Below are 20,667 nucleotides of genomic sequence, written 5' to 3'. Positions count from 1 at the left end.
AGCCTCTCGACGAAATTGGTACTCGCTGCATATCTACAAGAGCCGGCTCCTAGATTGCTGCACGTCGCTGTCCTGCCCACTGTACTCGTCGGCGGCGGGAGCTGGTCTCTCCTCCTTCGTGCGCTGGGCGCAAGTACCTCGAAGGCCGAATACCCAGCGACCTCATCTGCAGGATTCTTCATCTATACGGCACGTGCGATCTATGGTAGGCCGCATTTCGACACGCAAAAGCAACCGTGCACCGGCGAGACGTCAAATTCATGCAGTAGTAATGCAGCATACATGCTCTAGCCTGTGACCGAGGCATCGCTTTTCTGAGACACCATGCGCAGACGCCTTGGTGCCATATAGACCTCGTCTCCACCTTCTCTACTACAATGTACCTTCCCAGCCGGACTTCCCCTCCGACTCCAAGCTTCAATGATGATTCGGCGACACCTTACAATACATCCAGACAGACTGGCGTCGAGCTAGCATTACGACCGACGGCCAGACATGGCGCAACATTGAACAGCACGCTGTCTTCGGCCAACAGCAGCAACTCACCCTCCCGTGCAAGCTCGGTCAACCAACGGCATCCACTCCGGACGCACTCGGCTATGGGATACGACAATGCAAGTTTCTCTGCGTCTCCACAGGCATACACGTCACCCATCCCTCGCTCGGCTGTCTCGGATTACACATACACGGACCGTATGCTCGATCGCTCGCCCTCACCCCATGCCAGAAGGCAACCAAGTGCTATGGCTGAAGCTATAGCAGCGAGTAGGAGCCCTGGTCTCATTCGTCGACTCTCCAAAGGCGCGACCAACAAACTCAGACGTAGAGCGTCCACGCAAGCTGGACTCAGGAAAAGGGATCAGAGTGCTGGACCTGTTTTGAGCCGACGGCGCAGCGACAGCAACGGTGCCTCGGACTTCGGCGCTCAAGAAATGTCCGACTTCGAACTGGACAGTACCGTCGAGGATATACCTGAATTGACAGGCTTGCCATATCCCATGTATTCGCAAGACACTGGCCTCGGTATCGATGTGCCTCGAGTAAGCGATGTCTCATCACGTTTCGAGGGTGGTGTTGCAGAGACTGATCCCGCCATACTGCAATCTGGCACCAATCTTCTCAAGCTCAATAAGAAAAGACGCAAGAAGGTCAAATACTGGCTTGATCCGACCGCGGCGAGAGTGTGCTGGTACGGCAAGGCTACCGTCAAGTCATTTGGCATCGATGATGTGGTCGAAGTCCGCAAAGGCGTCGATTCGAGGAATGCGCGCGACGACGTTCATGTCACCCTCGACGACGAACTACGTCTGGTCACCATCGTCTATCTCGATGACCGATCGAAGAGTCGTGGAACCAAGACCATTCATCTTCTCATGCCCGACCTCCATATCATGGATCTGTGGCTCACCGCCGTCAACAAAGCCGTGGCCGACCGTGTTGCAAGTATGAAAGCACTTTCACTTTCCAGCGAAAAGAGCGACAAGGCTGTCAACTTACTCTGGCGACAGGCGATGCAAGAGAAAGGCGAAGGCGCCGAACAAGCTTTCACGATCGAAGACGCCAAAAGATTCTGTGGGCATCTGCATATCAACTGCAATAGCCACACTATCCAGCTTCACTTCAACAAGGCAGATGCAGATCGTCGGTCGAAGCTGACATATGCACAATATCGCAACTTTGTCAAATCGTTCAAAGAGCGCAAGGACATTGCGCACATACACAGCAACCTAAAGCACGGCCTGGACTCTGATCTGGAGCTTGACGAATTTCTCCAATTCCTAAGGAATGATCAGGTGATTGACGTCGAAAAAGACCGTGCGCAATGGGAAGCTGTTTTTGAGAAGTTCGCCAGACCCGCACAGAATCGCGTGGCTCTTCCAGATGCGGAGCCCGACATCCGCCAGAAGACTATGAGCGTGCATGGCCTGCAAAACTTTCTCACCTCATTTCATAACCAACCAACTCTCCCGGTCAATACTGAGGCGACACTGGACAAGCCACTCAATGAATACTTCATCTCAAGCTCGCACAACACATATCTGCTGGGCCATCAGGTGAAGGGTACCTCAAGCGTGGAAGGGTACATTGATGCTCTGATCGGCGGCTGCAGATGCGTTGAGATCGATTGCTGGGATGGTGATAATGGCCGTCCAATGGTCACGCACGGCAGAACAATGACTACGAAGATACCATTCGAAGACTGTGTGTCCGTTGTGGCGAAGTACGCGTTTCACTCCTCGCCATACCCGTTGATTATCTCACTGGAAGTGCATTGCGGTGCAGAGCAGCAAATCGCCATGGTCGGGCTGATGTACAAGTACTTTGAGGGTGCCATGGTGACGGAGCCGATCTTACCCAACGTCAATACTCTGCCGTCGCCCGAAGAGCTGAAGGGCAGAATCTTGATCAAAGTCAAGGCAGCAGACGATTCTGATCAAAGTCAGCTATTAGCCGATGCTTCGAATGGGCGCAGCCGCGCTCGTAGCCTGAGCTCGGCCTTCACACGCTCGCCATCCGCAGACAAAATGTTGGGTTCATCTATCTTCCTGCCGAGTCCGGGTGCGACCAGTCCCTCGGATGCAGGCATTGCTTCAATATCGACACCACGCGGCTCGACGACATCTGGACCCACCATGACCCCAACGAGCTCCGCCGAGGACAGTGACGAAGGCTCAGTATCTGTCACCAAGAACGAGTCGCCGAAGACAAGCAAGATCGTGCCGCGACTGGGTCGCCTTGGCGTGTATACGCAAGGTATTAGCTTTCCGAAAGCACTCGGCTTCAGTGATCCCAAAGCAAAGGCGGCCAATCACATCTTTTCGTTCTCGGAAGACACCTTTCAGACTCACTGCAAGAAAGATGATGGCTCTCGACAAGCACTGGCGAAGCACAATGTGCACTACCTGATGCGCGTATATCCTGGCCGTCGAAGGATATGGTCCTCAAATTTCAATCCATTGGCTGCATGGCGCCGTGGCGTGCAAATGGCTGCGCTGAATTGGCAGACTTACGATGTGCATCATCAGGTCAACCGGGCAATGTTCGCTGCTGGAACCGACTACCTGGGCTATGTACTCAAGCCAGAAGAGCTCCGCCACGCCAAACATCTACCCATCGCGGACACATTGCCGGATGCCAATGGTAGACGGGACAAGAAAGGCAAGAAAGTTGTGCGCTTTGCTGTCGATGTCATCTCCGCGCAACGACTTCCACGACCACGCGAGGTCAACGCAGATGCTGGCATGAATCCGTACATCGAGTTCGAGATGTATGCTGCAGATGATAAAGCGCAAGGCAATGCGACTGGCGAAGGAGGTACGGATGCATCGGCACCAGATGGCAGCTCTGGAGTGGGCTCGCCACTACGCAAGCGGACTAAGATAGTCTTTGGCAACGGGTTTGATCCATCTTTCGACGAATCGATGACCATGTCTGTCACTACTAAGCATCCTAGCTTGATCTTTGTACGTTGGACCGTATGGCATCAGCCCGACGGACGCCGGACCGGCTCGAATCCTGTGCAACTCGCGACTTTTACAGCAAAGCTCAGCAGCCTGCAGCAGGGGTATCGTCATCTGCCGTTGTACAATCAGCAAGGCGACAAATATCAGGAGGCAAAGCTTTTCGTGAAGATCAGGAAGGAGACACCTGTCTCCGCACACGACGAAGATCCGGCATATGGCATCATGGAACCCTCTGCTTCACCGCGCGTGGAGCCCATCAGAGCCGATCGATCGTGGCCAAGACGTATCTTCAGCCGCAATCCGAGCGAACGACGACGAGCGGGGAGCGAACAGGATCAGAGAGCAGTTCTGAGCAGGACCTCGAGCATGGACCGCGAATCCGCTCGACAATGACCTACATCATGTATTACTACCACACCACTAACGAACACCGGCGGTACAACAGGAGGGCAACCCTTTTCGGCACACAGCCGGCGAGCTGTTCTGGCTGGACGGGAGGACGTTGGCAGGAGTTTTTTGATATTCGATATACCCCATTTGCATCATGATCCGAGGCTGGAATGGGATGGAATGGTCAGGATGGGCAAATGTCTGACCAAATCTACGCAGGCGTAGTGTGTCGCAAGACGGATGGATGTTTTCTACTGCTGACAAACTATTTATGATGATGACTGAAATATAAACATCTGACAGGATGCTACAACTGCTTGTATGATAGACTTTGGTATGTAGTGGAGGAGGGCAGTGCAGGTATGCGCCTCAGAATTAGGCACAGAGCCATTTGGCAGTACCAACATGTACTTCATCTTGACGCTCCCAACCACCGCCTTCTCATCTTTCCACGAACCCACGCTCAGATCACACCTTTCCGAGTAACAGCCGCTGCACTAGACGCCAGGTTTTATGCTTTAGAAAATCTCAGACCGTGGACGCATTCGATTTCAGCACCCGTCAAGCATTAAGAGCAATGCTATAATATCTCGCGTAGCAGGATACGGGAACTGCTCGGACAGAACCATCAAGCATTCTTGTTACGTCAAGCAAAGCTGTTGCCATCCGAGTCCAGCACGTCATATATTTCGTGGTGGGCACGAGGACGCTTTCGCTTCGTCTTTCCTCCGCCAACTAAGCGATAATTGTGGCGCGTGGTAGGCTCTGCGGCGACTGCAGTATTTCGTCTCCTACTGTAGTGGCATGAATTTACCATTCGATTTGATGTAGCATTTATGTTGACTGGTTGCTTCACAGGCTTGAGGAAGTCATGCTTCTCCTCGATGCTGTCGTGCTCGGAAACGGGCCGGACGGACTCAATGGCTTCGTGGTGCACTCTTGCTTGCGCAGCGTGCTCACGAAGGTAGTCGTCGCTCGTCGTCTGCGTCTCGAATAATGTGCCGCCAGCAGTCGCGTTGTTCGATGTGCCAATCCCGCTCGTGGCTAGAGAGGAGGAGGCATTTGCAGCGAGTACGATGTCGGAGTCTGATCTCGGCTTCGCTCCATCAATCAGGCCTTTCAGCAAATCCGAGGACTTTTCGCTTCCAATGATGAACCGTCGCCAGAAGGCCTCGTCCTTGGCATCCTCAGCTAGGCTGGATGATCTACCTTCTTGTAGTGATGGTGTTGGAAGATCGATAACATTAGACGGCAGTCTTTTGGGTGCGTCAGTAGCGACCGCTCTGTTCGGGAACTCATCTTCTCTCGTTTTAGACCCCGTGTTGACTACTTGTGAGACTGCCCGCCGTAACGCTGGGCGGGGACTGCTACTATATGTCGCTAGATGGTCACCTGATGATTTGACACGAGCAAGTGAGACATGGCTTGATGTGTATGGCGCAATGTGCATCATCTGACGCCACTGCCTATCATTAGATTCCGAGGTCGGTAGCTTCTGAATCTGGTCGAAAGGTTCATTGAGATTCGCGATTCTGGCATTCGACTGCGAGATGTGGGTTTTGAGTACTGAGGCAGGATTTGTCGAATGATCAACCCATACATCTGCTGGCGGAGCTTGTATAGGCATCCGCTTATCAGGTAACTCACGAGAGCTCATAGAATCATCGTTTTCGCTGGGCAGCGGGTCCATCGTCGTTCTCCGACACATTTGCGCTGTGTCCGCCACGAGTTGTTGTGGCCGCGCAGCATTTCGGGGAGCCTGCAAAGCCTCTCCACTCCCACTCGGCTGATGATCGTCATTGCGTATGCTTCTCCCGGCTTCCGACTCATCTCCAGCCGCCCCCAGTAGCATCGACTCCTCGGAAAGTGAGGCGAAATTCGTGGATGGGGGACGCATACTAGTGTTCATGGGGGTGCGAGAGCGACGAGAGGGCTGTGTCTGGCTGGCCAGAGCTTCGGTGCCTATTTTGACAATGATATGATCGTCCCTAAGCGCACCACTCATGACATAGTCGGGCCGCAACTGACGCTCCTCGAATAACGGTGTTAGCAGTCGCCTGCTTGGCGGTCTCAGGCTACGATGTGCTTTTCGGACTTTGCGTCTCTTGCCAACGTGGTCGCGATTCGTTGAAGAAGCGTAATCCATGCGTAGCGGGCGAGCAAATGACAAGCCAAGCCAGTCGCGGCGTGCAAGGAGACCATGGCGGCTAGCAAGAAGTTGAAGTTCTTCGTCGTTCTTGTCGTCGTCGAGAGTACCGATGTCTATACTAGGACTGTGGTCATCATGTGACTGCCGCTTTGAGACCTTATCAACATGAGCTCCGGGTTGCTTCGGGTGATTGTCGTGGTCTCCTCTTGATGGCCGACTGGTATGGCCTCGACCGGTGGCGTGCGTAGAGTGGCGTTTCGATTTTGCCTCCTCGTGAAGATACTGACGGCGCCTGGAATGGGAGATATGTGCATCCCGGTCACTGAAGTCGTGGATTGCTTCTCCATACCTTTCACCATCTGACTCAGGCGCTGGGTAAGTGGGTTTGAATGTACGGTATGAGCTGGGCGTATATTGGAGTGTCGCCCTAGCTTTCGCGAAGTGCTGCTTTTGCTTAAACGTGTTGGAGTTGTTCTTGCCGCCGGCGAAGCGTTTGCGAACTCCTCCTGTCCAGTCCATGAGTGTGTCGAGATGGCTGATCGTTACGTCGACTTGGTGATCACGTATTACGAGCCGCATATGTACGTCTGTTGTGGCCTGTCGCTGGAGCTGGAGCGGAGCTGGGCTGCAGGAAGTGAGGTTGACGCGTGAGGCCAACACGAGGACGCGTTCGTACCACTCATCACTTCATGATTCTAAGATAACATCAATCTCGATACCAGACAACATAAATGGTATGGAACACGCCAGTCAGTGATCATCTTCCAGCCAGAGCACTTACCACGGCCCGAAGGACGACTACAAGAGCTGCAATATCTGGGAGTCTCCTGCGCCATGCCTATTGAGCTCCAGGCGAGACGCGCCGATTAGACATATTGGCTCTGCTACCACGATCGAGGACAGCGACATCTTTGTACCAGACGTATCACGATGGAGGGGGCCTTCACATGTCAGCCACAGGATCAAGCTTCTCGGCCGTGTCGCGGTATCTGCTAGGTTGGGATCCTGACCGTATAGTTTCTTTGCCGCAGTCAATCTTACCACAGAAGGCATTTTTCCATGCGCGATGAGACGACGATACCTGGAGACTACTGCACAATGCAAGCACCTACAACCACACCCGTTGGCGAAGGTAACAGCATTCCTATCGGATATCTGAAGCGCATGATCGGTCTGTAGATTCATCCAGCCTAGTAAGTTGACCGCAGCCCGCATCTTGAGCTTGCCGAGGACAAGCTTGAAAATTACATGCAATGTCGATGTATGGTCGGCATGACGTGCAGTACCCCGGTCTGAGAACGGTATTGGATGGATATCTCGGCTCGAATATTGCTGTTCTGGCAGCAGGTATCTGATGTGACATTACAGCGCAAGATAGCCTGTTCCTGTCTAGGCAACTCTGGCTCTGAGCAGATTCAAGATGAAATGAGGAGCCATCATCTTCGGACGCTGGATTATGAATTACAACGATCTCGTAGCGAATACTGCCTTCGCACTAGCTTCGGTGGGCCCTCGGCAGATATGTTGGTCGATTCGTCATGAGAAATCTGCTGAACTTTTGGCGAAAACAGTCTAGGGGCCAAACGGAGGTGAAGACGAATGAGCGGGCAGAAGTCCCGATCCATATCAACGCACTTCAACAATCTCGCACATGCTTGCTGAAACGCGTGCTGCTGGACCACGTTTTATTGAACGCCTCTCCCGCTCAGATGATAAGCTTTTGACCCTAGCAACGGCCTGCAAACCAAACCCCTCCAAGCCCCACCACTTCACAGAAGATTTTGATGAGCGCGACAATCGTGCTGAGGAAGGATGTGATGCCTACCGTGATCGACTCGGCGCAACAGCGTACCACCGGCTCCGCGGGTAGTATATGACTTATCGAGAGCCTTCGTTGTCTTCGCTCCATGGCGGTCCACTATTCTCCTCATTGGAGAAACGCAGTCTCTGTGGGTCATCACTCTGTTTAGTGCAGCGGCTCTAATATTGCCTCACCCTCTGTCCACCATCCAACGCAGTTCTGCCACCTTTCCCTCGCGCCTTCTATCCTCCACTCTCTTTCAGATCACCCCAATCACCACACAAGATGTCTCAGTCCGAAGTCGCCCTTCCTAAGCGGCCTCGCGCCTTCAGGCGCCTCAGTTCTGAGGATGCTACGAAAGAATCGTTGACCATGCGGTCTCCCACTGTCGTGGTACCGCCAAAGCACCTTATGGCTCCTAGCGATGCTCACGAAGTCGCCGCTGCCATGGAGTTGGCGAGACATCAACTGGAGGACTTCTCTGAGCCTCTGTCCTCGCCCGAGACGCCACCAGAGACCAGCGTCACGGACAGGTACGCCTTCGCCTTCGATATCGACGGTGTGCTTATTCGAGGTGGACGGCCAATCCCTGAGGCTATCGAAGCCATGAAGGTGCTCAACGGCAAGAACTCATACGGCGTCAAAATGTGAGCAAGCAAGTCGAGAAACACGTTTGGTAATGTTTGCTGACCTTCGCAGCCCCTACATCTTTGTGACGAATGGAGGCGGCAAAACGGAGCAAGAGCGTTGCATACAGCTTAGCAAGCAGTTGGAAATCGAGGTTTCCCCAGGACAATTCATCTGCGGACACACGCCGATGCGGGAGATGGCGAACAAGTACCATACAGTCCTGGTCGTTGGTGGTGAAGGCGAGAAGTGCAGACAAGTGGCCGAGGGCTATGGTTTCAAAGATGTTGTTACGCCAGGCGATATCATCAAGGATAACCCGGACACCACACCGTTCCGTAAGCTTACAGATGAGGAGCACAAGAACTCGCGAGCAAGGGATTTCTCCAAAACCGAGATCGAGGCTATCTTTGTCTTTGCAGACAGCAGAGACTGGGCAGGTGACCAGCAGATCATCCTCGATCTACTGATGTCGAAGAGAGGTCGTCTTGGTACGCGCTCTGAGACTTTCGAGGATGGCCCGTCCGTGTTCTTCTCGCATAACGACGTTGTCTGGTCCGCATCACACGATCTGACACGTCTCGGCATGGGAGCCTTACGATTATCCTTGGAGGCCATGTTCAAAGCAGTCACTGGCAAGGATCTGAACACCACTGCATTCGGCAAGCCACAAGTCGGCACTTTCCAGTTCGCCACTCGCTTGCTGCAACAGTGGCGGAGAGATACACATGGCATCAACGCACCGCCGGACACCGTCTACTTCGTCGGCGACACTCCCGAGTCCGACATCCGCGGCACGAACGAATTCAACAAGGAGGCGGAGAACACGTGGTACTCGATTCTGGTCCGGACTGGTGTCTTCCAAGAGGGCACGAAGCCGAAGTTCCAGCCCAAGGCCACTGTGGACAATGTACTGGAAGCTGTCTTGCACGGTATCCAGCGTGAGCACAAGAAGATGTTCAAGGAGGAGCTCGATCTTGCTCAAATCAAGCTGGCCGGAACAGCCATTGAAGAGGCCTCCAACGAAGCCACGCCAGTTACATCGCCACCCGCGAAGGAGACTGGCAACCCACTGTCGTGAGGCTCAGAACGTCACGGTCAAATGACGCTGCGCATCTTTTCTGGGAGTTACTGGGCAAGGCATAAATCTTGAAATAGATACCAATCAATGCGAAAGTGAGGGAGTTTCTGGGTCTACCGATTGGATCGGTATACATGATAGAGTGACGCCTAAACCACAACCTACAAATATAAACAGGCTGTGAATCGCCGCCGAATGCATAGATAGTTTCGTACAACATCAGAGGAAATCCCTTGAATAGCTTCGAACCCTCCCGATGACTGCTGACCCAGGGCTGTCCAAGTCTCTTACCAGGATGAATCCTACCCGATAGTTGAACGCTCGGACAGTCTTCCACCCGCTACTCGTTGACAGCACCGCGATTGTGCGCATCGAGAGAATGATGCTCCTCTCAGTATGGGCCAAAGGTTAAACACCGACCATAAGAATGGAGGGGGAGGCGGGAGTGGAGTGGAAGGAGTCGATTCAAGATGAGAGCTCAGCAATTCACCGCAAACTATACCGCTTGTGGCCAGCTAAACGACAAGGGGCCAAAAGTGCTATCCATGTCCAATGAACGCTTACAGAAGTGCTCCAAAGAAAGGTAGTCCGCGAACTTTGGTATGTCGTAAAGCCAGACTTCTACGTGACGAGTGCGAAAGATCATGCGGACCGGCCTGTTCTCTCAGTGATGTAACCGCTGGCGACGACTCTGGCCGAGGTGCTCCACAAGATCGCATTGAAGGTTCAGACGACATATAGTAGGTGTGTGCTCCTGACGGTGTCTTGTACACCCATATCATACTACTGATATATATCTGTGCTACCGCCCTCCATCGTGAGAACACAAACCATACTAGAGGATGATCGAATTAGGTCCTTCAAAAGCCATTGGCCACCATTCATCTACCATGCAGACTGCTCATTCCCATGATGTAGGACAAGTCTCCGGGAAAACGGCGATTCGAAATGTACGGGTCTTCGATGGCACAAGCATCTCCGAACCACAGACTGTTGTCATGTATGGCAATCTAATTGGACGGGATCCCACTGGAGCACAACAAACCATTGATGGAGAAGGAGGATATCTCATCCCAGGTCTAATCGATGCTCATGTCCACGTTGACACCAACGACCACCTGCGACAGCTATCGAAGCACGGTGTGACTACCGCCTTAGATATGGCCATGTGGCCTGCCGAGAAATGCAGCAACTACGTGGCCAGGAAGGTCTCCCGGATCTGCGGACCGCAGGACTGCCAGCGACGAAGGCTGGTAGCGTGCATAGCTGTGTTCTACCACTACCTCAAAAAGCCTTCTTGAGTGGCCCGGAGCAGGCGGCTGACTGGGTCAAGCGAAGAATCGACGAAGGCTCAGACTACATCAAAATCATCGCAGATGTGCCAGGACCGGACCAAGATGTGATGAATGCAATTTCTGCTGAGGCGCACAAGCAGGGAAGTATGGTCGTTGCACATGCTGCATCTTACAAACCCTTCACAATGGCCCTCGAAGCCAAGGTTGATGTTGTAACGCATGTTGCTTGCGACAAAGCCGTGGACAAGGATATCACAGACCGTATGGTGGCGAGTGGTACCATTGCCGTGCCAGTAAGTACCGAGAGTTGATGCTTAATCTGTAGAACATGAGGTTGATCTAACGCATTCTCATGAAGACTTTATGCATGATGAAAGAGACCACGAAAAAGCCATCGTTGAGCGCCGCAGCCTCACTTCTGCTCAACCCCTCCGCCCTGATCGCTATCGTCCGCAGCAAGAGCAATGCCCAGGGTTCGGCAGACTACAGTAACGCTCGAGAATCTGTGGCTGCTATGCACATGGCTGGCGTGCCAATCCTAGCTGGAACAGATTGTCATGAGGAGCCTAACTCTATGTTCGATGTCAAGCACGGGGAGTCCATGCATCGAGAATTGGAGTTGCTTGTGGAAGCTGGCCTGTCACCTGTCGAGGTGCTCTGTGCCGCTACCAGCTTGCCAGCGAAATACTTCGATCTCAAAGATCGGGGCGCGATAGAGGAAGGCAAGAGGGCGGATCTCGTGCTTTTGCGAGAAGACCCTACGAAGGATATCAGAGCCACGCGTTCTATTAGTCGGGTCTGGTGCAATGGTAGGGAGGTAGAGCTCTAGATGCTTTCTGCATCTCCAGTCGCCGAAATGTATCGTGACGGCGTGTTCCACTCATCCTCTCTCTATGAAAAGGTTCTAAGTTGAGTCGTCTCAATCACTCCGACCGATATATCGATCTGGCCCCGAATGAATGCCGTACACAGCATTAAGGTTGGTACATCTGTAAGAAGCCTCATCTCAGCTCGGACGTTCCGCTGATTCCTCACGCGTTTGACTGCGCAGCTTGAGACGGCCTTCGCTCCCGAGGTAGCTGAGGTTCCTCACCTTCGCTAGAAATAATGCGGCACGATCAGCAAGTATATCTCCCATAGCATGCAGGGGCTCTCTTCTTGATAGGATCACGCTCACCATACTAACCATGACTTCCAAACGCGCGCATACCAAGTCTCGTACCGGCTGCAGCCAGTGTAAGAAAAGACGAATCAAGTGCGATGAGCATCCACCTTGCTGCTCAAACTGCGCCAAAAAAGGCCTGGAGTGCGAGTACCAAGACCAGCAAGGAGCAATTGACAATCTACAGCTCTACACGTGGCATGTGGATACACGATCATCACAGACGCACACCGAAACAACAACAGCGCCCACAAGCTCAGCTCAGCCCAGGTCGCCTGGCGGGAATACGGACCACAGTCGAGTGGTCGGCACAAGTACAGAGACCTCTTCAACACTGAATCTCGACGATCTTGGTCTCCTGCACCACTTCACTGTACACACATACAGTACCATCGGGCCTTTGCAGCGAGACCATTCGGCATGGCAAAGCGAAATTCCTCGCCTGGCGCTGTCTTATCCCTTCCTGATGCATGCGATTCTTGGCCTTGCTGCTGCCCACCAGATGTCCTCAGACGACGGCTCACGAAGCGCAGAGCTGTGTCAGAAAGCGCGCCAACATTACGACTCTGCTCTACGCCTTTTCCAAGAGACTTTCACCGGACCGATGTCTGGTGATATGAGCTCTGTATTTCTGAGTTACGGCATTTTGATATGTGTTCTGCATCTCAGTCTGGGATGCGAGCAAGCTCGCGAAAAGGATCCCATCGACGGCTTCATTCATCTCGTCAATCTGCTACAAATGAATCGGGAAGTGTTGAGTTCAAATGGCCAATCTGCACAAAGCACCATACTTCAGAAGTTCGTGACCTTGAATACCTACCAGGATGGTCCACAGATTTCTTCCAGTCCGGATCTGGACACTGAGCTTCTACGGCTCGCAACTGTAATGTCATCCTACTCAGGCACACTTTCAGACGCTTCGGAAGCACAAGCTCTCAGTGCTGCATACGCCTCGTTGCATGCCCACTACCGTAGGGTGACCTCAAGACCAAAGACAGGAGAAGGCTTACTTATCTGGCCGTTTCAGCTCGCATCCGAGTTCGGCGTGTTGCTGAGCCGCCGCGATCCCATGTCCCTGTGCTTGCTCTCACATTGGTGCGTGTCGATCTGCAATGCGCCGTACAAGTGGTATGTTGGAAACTGGAATCATCGTCTAATGATGACGGTCTGTACGACTCTGCAAGGTACGCAATGGGAAAGGTATCTACAGTGGCAAATGCGAGAGATCGGAATGCCGGTGAGTGGTTCACTACTTAGGCAGAGCCCTGAAGACCTATCGATGATATAATGGGTGGCGTCAGGCTGTAGCGATCCTTGTCCAGAACAGCCAACCTCAGACGCACGGCCTGAATCTGCCAACAGACGACCTTTCTACCGTCGAGAGAACCGGCCTTAGCTCAACGATATCCCAGCATGGAAGCACAGACGATTGGGCTTAGACTTTCTATTGAAACTATCCACTTCAGTCGTAACAAAACAATCCCCAGCGCCTTGCACCAAAACACTTTTCGTAAAGTCAATGACGACGTTAGATGCTGCACAACGTCCAACACCAGCGAGATACATCAGTCTCGTCGGCCTGCATCACCGTTCGAGCCTTGACTAAGAGGATTACGGTTTCTCGCTGCCTCCTCGCGAATGAAGGCATCCGCAATCTCAGTCGATGCTCTATGCTCGTAAGTCGAGCCCTTGATTCCTGCAACCAGGTAGTCGCCATGACTTTCAAGCTCCAGAGGTGTCACAATAAGACCTGGACTTCCTAGTGGCGCCAACCGCGGACTGTTTGGCTTCTCTCGCGCACCTGGCGATGACGCCCGTGCTGCCGATACCGACTCTCGCTGATAGGCATAAATCTGTCTCTGCAGCTCGCTAAGTACTGTTTGACGAGAGCGAGGAGACAGAGGTCCATTTGACGAAGGTCCGTGAGGTGTCGATTGCAAGCTGCTGCTGGCAGACGGGTAATTTGCTGGATGAAATCTCGGCAAGGAGGAGAGGTTCAGGGAAGCGTCAATACCTCGTCGGCCACCACTGCCTTTGGCTCGAGAGTGCACAGCACGAGGTAGCTGCAGAGTCTCGAACTGTGCAGCTGGCTTGTAGCCTGGCGAAAGTGGCGAACTCGGCCGTAGTGCTGGTGACCCGCGAGGTGATGGCATTCTGCCCAAGGGAGACAGACTACGTGCTGACGATCGCACTGGTGACAGTCCTCTTCACGGCGCCAGGTTGGAGGTACTGGCCTTGATGGGCACGTTTGATAGTACGTTGGCTGATTTCATGCGAGCTGGCTGGTCATTCCTGTTGCCCTTCTCGCACTTGCAAAATCTTCACGCGTTGCAGTGGCTTCTGTTTTCGGCGGAAGTAGTCTCCTAAACTCGTGCTGTGAATTCTGTGGTCCTCGCTCGCCCGAATTGTGTACTTATTTGCACAAGCGTTGTCGGCCAATGTGTCTAGTGTGGAGTATTTGCCTTCCGACTCTTGACAGTAGCGGCGAACCCAACTGTGGTGATATAGTACTAGCAATTCGCTTGAATCTCTGTTGTAAAGACGTCTCCAATATTCAGAACAGTGTAGGTGGGAAAGAAAGATCGCACTGTGAACTTTAGCAGTTGGACCCTTCTCGCACCTTCGTAGTTAGATGGGCTAGCCGTCAACGGCTTCGTTGGGGCTGAACCTTGTTCCTGCTCGAGCGAAGCTAACTGAGCATTAGCGAGTCAGCCCTTAGATAAGGGAAACAAGGTCCTTTAACTAATGAATATTAGGGCTTGCTATTGATTCGCTATCTCTAATAGACAAGCTTCTCTTTATTTAATAGGCTTTACTTAATACGACTAAGATATAGAGTATAAGATAAGAAAATAATAAAGTATTAAAAAGGATTATAGAGTAAAGAATTTAATTACTAGTAGATAGATAAAATTTTGATTTAAGTATCTATACGAAACTTTAAAAGAAAATGCCTAGTAGATAATGTAAGCTACATACGGCTATACGAGAATTACGCAAGATAAGCTTCCTTTGTCTGCTCTGCAACTTCGTCGAACATCGGTTTCGCACTGAACCAGCCGGAGAGGGGCAGGCCCAATGAATTGTAAGTTCTTCGCCCAGATATCAGTGTCAAGCTCGCAATGCACTGGGTTGAGAGGCGTGTAGACTTACTCGGCAGCATCTCCCTCGCTCACCTGCACGATGCGGTTGAGATCGCCGTTGACGGCAGCTAAGGCTAAGAGATGAACGTGGCACAGCTTCTCAAGGCTGACATACCAGAAAATTTTGGCTTCGACGGAATCCGCTGTAGTGAGGAGGCCGTGGTTCTGAAGTATGATGGCCTTCTTTTTGCCAAGCGCCTGGGCTATGTGTGTGCCTTCGTCACCTTCGAGCACAATGCCTTCGAAGCCGCTACTGGCGATGTCCTTTAAAGGTCAGTACATAACATTGGTCCGAGCACATGAACACTGACTTGGTAAAATGCACATGCGCCTTGGCTCGTAATTGGCAGCGGGATGCCCAACGTCGAGGATGCTCTAGCATAGATCGAATGGGAATGGGCTGCACACTTAGCGTCGGGCCTGGCCTTATAGACTGTAACAGTGGTCAGCGAGGTCATTGATCTGATGTAGAAAGCACTCACGTCCCCGATGGATCATGATGCCAGCTCGATTGATGAGTCTGTTGCGTCCTCCGTCGAGCACATTGCCTTCGTAGTCGACACGTACGAGGTCTGAACGGCGCATGGTCGAGAAGCCTGGGTTCGATTGTTAAGACCATCTCATTTCTGTCTGGTCTGGCACGTTGCGCCTACTGGTGCCGAAAGGATTTATCCACATCGTCTTGGGCTCGACAGGATCACGAATGGTTATGTGTCCAGCAACGCCCTCATCGAAGCCTCGGGCACCCATGATCCGGTAAGCTGCTGCCAAGCGGCCTTTCAGGTACTCCCGTTCTTCATACTTGTTCTCGAATTGAGGAGGCGATGGGAAGCCGCCGCCATACCTGCTGATCGGCGGTGCACCATCAGGCTGTTGTTCGGTCTTGCCAGAGCGAGCGGCGTGACCAGAGCGATCGAAAAGAGGCTGGGCATGGGTGTGTTGATGGAGCGCCATAGTCGTAGACAGCAATGAGGGATCTGATGCTCCTGTTAAATTGCAGAACAGGGACTCATGGGTCCCCTAGAGCCATTATAGCTTCTTCGTGTTCCCAAAGCCATAGCTCGTTGCGAGCTCCAAAGCGGCCGAGAGTCGCCAACCCCGGTGTGATCGAGTCTACCGCGCGATACGCTTGGTCATTGAACACAAATGCTTATACATTACCGCCGCAACTGCACTCTCAGCAGGAGGAGTCATGATTGGGAGGATGAGACGGCCTTCGAAGTCACGGTGTTGTTCGCGCAGTCCTCGGCACAGATTGCAGACACCTAGACGGGCGTTCGAGCGAACGTACAGCCACGATCGTGAGAGTCGCGGTCAATATCAACACCCGCGTGTGTCCGGTCGTGAACACAAGTATCTGATCAGTGAGCGAGACCAACCGGCATAGAGCAGTGATCAAAGATATAGGTTGAAAGGTTGCTAGCAATGTAGTCTCTGCCGAGGCCGAGTAGTAGCTCGCTCGCGCTAAGGGGCTATCGAGGGAAATATTGTCGTAAAGCTATATCTAGTATATATAAAACTTACTTAGCTTTGTTGTTACTATATTTTAAGATAATTAATATTATAACTATAGTATCTCTAGACTATTAGAGTAATATATAAGCTTAATATTATATTAACATATATTATATTCTTCTAATATACTAAAATAAAATAAGCGAAAGTATTACTGTTCTTAAGTATTGTGTTACTAGCGAAAGGAGTAGAGTAACCCTTCTAAGCAAAATATAACATGCAAATTTGAAGCAGGGGTGTAAAGCTTACTAAACGGACGGGCTAGGGCTTTCTGCCGAGATCTCGACAGATTGCGAAGCTGCAGCCACAGCACTAGATTGCCCAGCATCCGTGATTGTAACAAACCGGAAAACCTCGACCGCCCGTCACGGTTCTCATCGTGTTCTAAGAGCCTCTCACAAGGACACATATGTGGTATTCACGAACACCATGATCATCTTCCAATGCGACGATGTCATCATCAGCCGCTTGTGGCGTAGGAGGCTCTTTACACTTCGGTCTATCTTCCAGCCTAACCATCATCAGACCGTGCGAATGGAATGGAGTTGCGGACGACAGCCACACTAGAGCTTTGGAAAAAGTGTATTCACGCACTGGACGACGTCCACGTCAGGATGGAGTTGGACTGCCGCTCACACCACGGGTCATAGCGGAACGGCTATTGCACTTACTACGGCCAGCTCTTATGCCCATCTCCAAGACCTCGGACAACAGAGTGTCCACGTACCGCCAGACGACCGCACCACCTTATGCTGCCGCCTAGGCTCACTTATCGGGATCTCCACTTGAGCTGCCTCGAGCAAACATGGTGCCTTCCTTCCACCGTCGATCAATAGCTGTGTGAGATCATGATCGCTCGCGCCTCGTATTCGGACTGCCTTGGCACCATCCTTCAACTTTCTTGCGCACTAGAGCTCGAAAGAATCCGTCACTGTCCGCAATGGTCAGATGAGAGCAGTCTGAGTCGTGTACAGCGACAAAGACTCAAATTTTGCTTGGCTTATCTTGCTGTTGCCGTCATCTTGCATGCAAAGGTGGATTCGTCTTTGCCGCTCATCCGCGGACCTTGGCTATCCTCTTCCAACGTCACAGAGACCACTAGTCGTGCATACGGTAGATCACCGCGTTTCCGTTCCTGCCCGGATGGCTTGACCACGAAGGAATAGGACGGAAGTTAGTGAGACAATACTATGTACTATTGATTCCGTTGACGAGTCCATCTAGCAGCGAACATTTCCTTCGGCAGGTATCAGGCGTGATCAACCATCCACTATAGGAATGAGCGGTATACTGGAACGGAATATCTTTACAAAGACTATCACAGCATAAAAAGCCGAACGATATAAAAGAGGGGCTGATTTCTGTCGCCAGTGTCCCAAAAAGATCAGGACCATGCAGCGATTGGTGTATACCACGCATCTTGTCGCCTGAGCATGAATCTGGCTCCTCAAAGACGTTGTTTGGTAAGTCCTGTCAGCTACAGGACCGCCACAAACCCACCCTACCGCGGATCAAAGCCTCCGCGCATTGATCCAGTCGTCCTCGTCGCGAAACGCTGAAGGTCCTGCAACCTCCGCCTTGTCGACGCCGGACTCCGCGGAGGCGAAGGAGATCGCTCTGGTGAGTCTGGAGGGGAAAAGCGCTCGTGGTATCTGGCGTCAACTAGCATCTGTTCCTGGACGTGTCGCTCATGGCGTTGTGCTCGTGTCTCGGGTCCAAAGACTGGTCGACTTGGCTGGTCCATATCCTCGTCTTCCGCGTCCTCGCCGTTGTCTTCCACCAATTCAGGAGGAGAGTCCTCTTCGTCCATCTCAGTTTCTTTCTCTATGAAATCTGGTACGTGCGACGGAACAGGCTCTGGAAGTCTGCGAGCCGAGCAGCGTTGCTGTTCTTCACGGTACTGCTGAATTGCTATTTCGCTGGAAGTAGCTCGGCGCTTGCCTTTGTCAGTCCTCGGGGATCCTTGAACATCCGCGGTACGATCAGTTTCCTGTTCCCTGTCTGCTCGCCCTTCATGCGTTATATTCGAGGCCGAATTGTTGTCGCCCGTTCCTGCATCTTCGGTAGATTGTTTTATTCGTCTTGACGAGGTCATACCAATATGGTCGCCAGGAATGCTCTGTACCCCGTCCACGTCATTAGAGATACCTCCCGTGCTCGCGAGTTCTTGTGCCGCACCGTATTGCGGCGCCATGTCCTCAAGATCTCCAAAGATGCTTTCTCTGTCAGCCTCATGTTGGGAAGTATCATGATTTTTTCCCTGATCATGATCGTCTTCGGATTCGTGAGCAGCAGAAACAACGTCTAGGTCAGCACCCCCAGAGTCTTTGCGTGTATCTTTTGCCTCGTCCCGAAGCGCCTCTTCCTCTGGAAGGTCCTCGACAGTGCCCGTAGCCCAGTCAATCTCGTCGATGCCTGCCTGGGCATGTGAGCGTCTTGCTGCGTCGCCGATAGTGCCTTGATTGGCATTCCCAATAGCGCTATCTATCTGGGCTGTTGGACGCCGAGCATTTCCACTGGACATGCGCAGTTCTTCCGGAAAAGCAGCTCGGCGCTGACTCTTCGAGCGTTGTGCAGCTGATTTCATGCTAGCTGCCGCAGTACTGAGGCTTCGCTGTGCAGTGACCGGGCTTTGAGCACGCTTCGAACGTCCACGAGATGGTGCAGCATTCTCATCGGCCGATGCACCTTTCAGTGTTGTTGACGGGAGGCTACTAATCATGCTTTGCCCTGGTGTCCGTGTCGATGACCGAGCTGGCGCAGCGGGTGCCGAGAGCTTAGCTTCCAGGTCAGTTTCTACAAATGAGCTGGTTCCGGATCGCTGCGAAGCAGACATGGAGCCATTTCGCAATATGCTTCTCGGAGTATTCGATGCCAGGGATACATCACGGCCCATGGTCATAGGCGCGCTCGTGGCAGTAGGCGACACCAGCTCGTCATCAAGGCCAATATCGATATTGCCGACCTCAGTCCCGTGCGCATCAGTTGGCGTAGTTAGTGACTGGAAGTTCGATACTGGGCCGATTTTGTCGGAAAGAGGTGGAGCCAGACAGACTGTGGCAGTAGCTCGGGCACGCTGAGGACTCCAGGCATTGGTGGTTTCGTCAAGGCTGTGTCGCAACGCACCTTGTAGTCTACGGCGCTGGCTACTGGCAGTCGATGTGGTCGACGTTGTCGAAGCGGTCGACTCGGAACCGGATCGGATGCGTCGTGCTGGCCGGGGTGGGACTTCTAGTGGTGTTCGAGGCGTGGTGGCTGATGCTGATGTCTCTCGACTAGTAGTTTCGTGTGAGGCATCGGGTAAGTGTTGCTGCGTATCTGTTGCTGCAACGAAGCCAGACTGAACACCATCCAGTGGCAGAGCGGCGCCTATGCCAGGAGAACCCTGAGCTGGGTGATTGTTGAGCTGCTCGGTGCCCTCTGCATCTTGTCCAGGGGTAATCTCTGGATCATGACTTTCCACCACATCACTAGCTTCTGCTTCATCCTCTGTACCACTAGTACCGTCATCATCGCTCCTTCTTCCATTTCTCTTGCCTCTCCAGAGATCATAAACATCACGCCCTCCGCCTCCAATTTTCGACCTTGCATACAGCTCATCACTCCTTCTGTCCAACTCATCCGTATCGATAGCACCAACACGATTCTCCCTCGTATCATCCAACCACGAATTATAGTCTCTCTTAGACAGAGCCTCCTTCATAGTCTTGAGCAACTCTCTAGCATGACCAGATGGCATGTCCTGGCCAAGTCCATGCCGGATAGCAAGCTTCTCGGCATGCTCGAGCTTCTCTGAAGCAGAGGATGTGCAAGGTGGAAGGCGAAGTGGTATGGTTCTTGGTGGTAAGGAGGGATCCGAGGTCAACTCCAGCGGGCGATTGCGAGTTTGTGATGATGCTTCTGTAGGGGGAGGTGGAGAAGCCGCAGGAGTAGGTGGAAGACTACCCTCCATTGCCTCATATTTCTCCTTCTTGCTCCGGTTCAGGCTGTCGAATCGAGCCATCAAATCATTGCTGTCACCGATCACCGACGCTATCAGC

General features: G+C 52.5%; 6 protein-coding genes across 6 annotated transcripts; 3 read left to right on the top strand and 3 right to left on the bottom strand.

Moving 5' to 3' along the window:
* Positions 1 to 377: 377 nt before the first annotated feature.
* Positions 378 to 3,857, top strand: LTS14_009227 (uncharacterized protein; the record flags this gene model as incomplete). The annotated part of the gene is made up of 2 exons (XM_064841910.1): positions 378 to 693; positions 763 to 3,857. 2 exons carry the CDS (start codon positions 378 to 380, stop codon positions 3,855 to 3,857), a joined length of 3,411 nt encoding a protein of 1,136 aa, XP_064690420.1.
* Positions 3,858 to 4,500: 643 nt separating this feature from the next.
* Positions 4,501 to 6,522, bottom strand: LTS14_009226 (uncharacterized protein; the record flags this gene model as incomplete). Its single annotated transcript, XM_064841909.1, has 2 exons — positions 4,501 to 6,295; positions 6,353 to 6,522. 2 exons carry the CDS (start codon positions 6,520 to 6,522, stop codon positions 4,501 to 4,503), a joined length of 1,965 nt encoding a protein of 654 aa, XP_064690419.1.
* A 1,567-nt stretch (positions 6,523 to 8,089) lies between these two features.
* On the top strand, positions 8,090 to 9,512 carry LTS14_009225 (uncharacterized protein; the record flags this gene model as incomplete). The annotated part of the gene is made up of 2 exons (XM_064841908.1): positions 8,090 to 8,451; positions 8,504 to 9,512. The coding sequence occupies 2 exons, from the start codon at positions 8,090 to 8,092 to the stop codon at positions 9,510 to 9,512; spliced, it is 1,371 nt and encodes a 456-aa protein (XP_064690418.1).
* Positions 9,513 to 10,695: 1,183 nt separating this feature from the next.
* Positions 10,696 to 11,636, top strand: LTS14_009224 (uncharacterized protein; the record flags this gene model as incomplete). The annotated part of the gene is made up of 2 exons (XM_064841907.1): positions 10,696 to 11,100; positions 11,166 to 11,636. The coding sequence occupies 2 exons, from the start codon at positions 10,696 to 10,698 to the stop codon at positions 11,634 to 11,636; spliced, it is 876 nt and encodes a 291-aa protein (XP_064690417.1).
* A 3,325-nt stretch (positions 11,637 to 14,961) lies between these two features.
* LTS14_009223 (uncharacterized protein) lies at positions 14,962 to 16,066 on the bottom strand (the record flags this gene model as incomplete). The annotated part of the gene is made up of 5 exons (XM_064841906.1): positions 14,962 to 15,061; positions 15,123 to 15,376; positions 15,424 to 15,545; positions 15,595 to 15,708; positions 15,766 to 16,066. 5 exons carry the CDS (start codon positions 16,064 to 16,066, stop codon positions 14,962 to 14,964), a joined length of 891 nt encoding a protein of 296 aa, XP_064690416.1.
* A 2,062-nt stretch (positions 16,067 to 18,128) lies between these two features.
* On the bottom strand, positions 18,129 to 20,630 carry LTS14_009222 (uncharacterized protein; the record flags this gene model as incomplete). The annotated part of the gene is made up of 1 exon (XM_064841905.1): positions 18,129 to 20,630. The coding sequence occupies one exon, from the start codon at positions 20,628 to 20,630 to the stop codon at positions 18,129 to 18,131; it is 2,502 nt and encodes an 833-aa protein (XP_064690415.1).
* Between the last annotated feature and the right edge of the window lie 37 nt (positions 20,631 to 20,667).

Source organism: Recurvomyces mirabilis (assembly GCF_035927965.1).
Source record: "Recurvomyces mirabilis strain CCFEE 5264 chromosome Unknown scaffold_30, whole genome shotgun sequence".
Classification (NCBI taxonomy): Eukaryota; Fungi; Ascomycota; class Dothideomycetes; order Mycosphaerellales; family Teratosphaeriaceae; genus Recurvomyces; species Recurvomyces mirabilis.
Note: the sequence above shows the minus strand (reverse complement) of the source record. Positions and strands in the feature narration are given on the sequence as shown.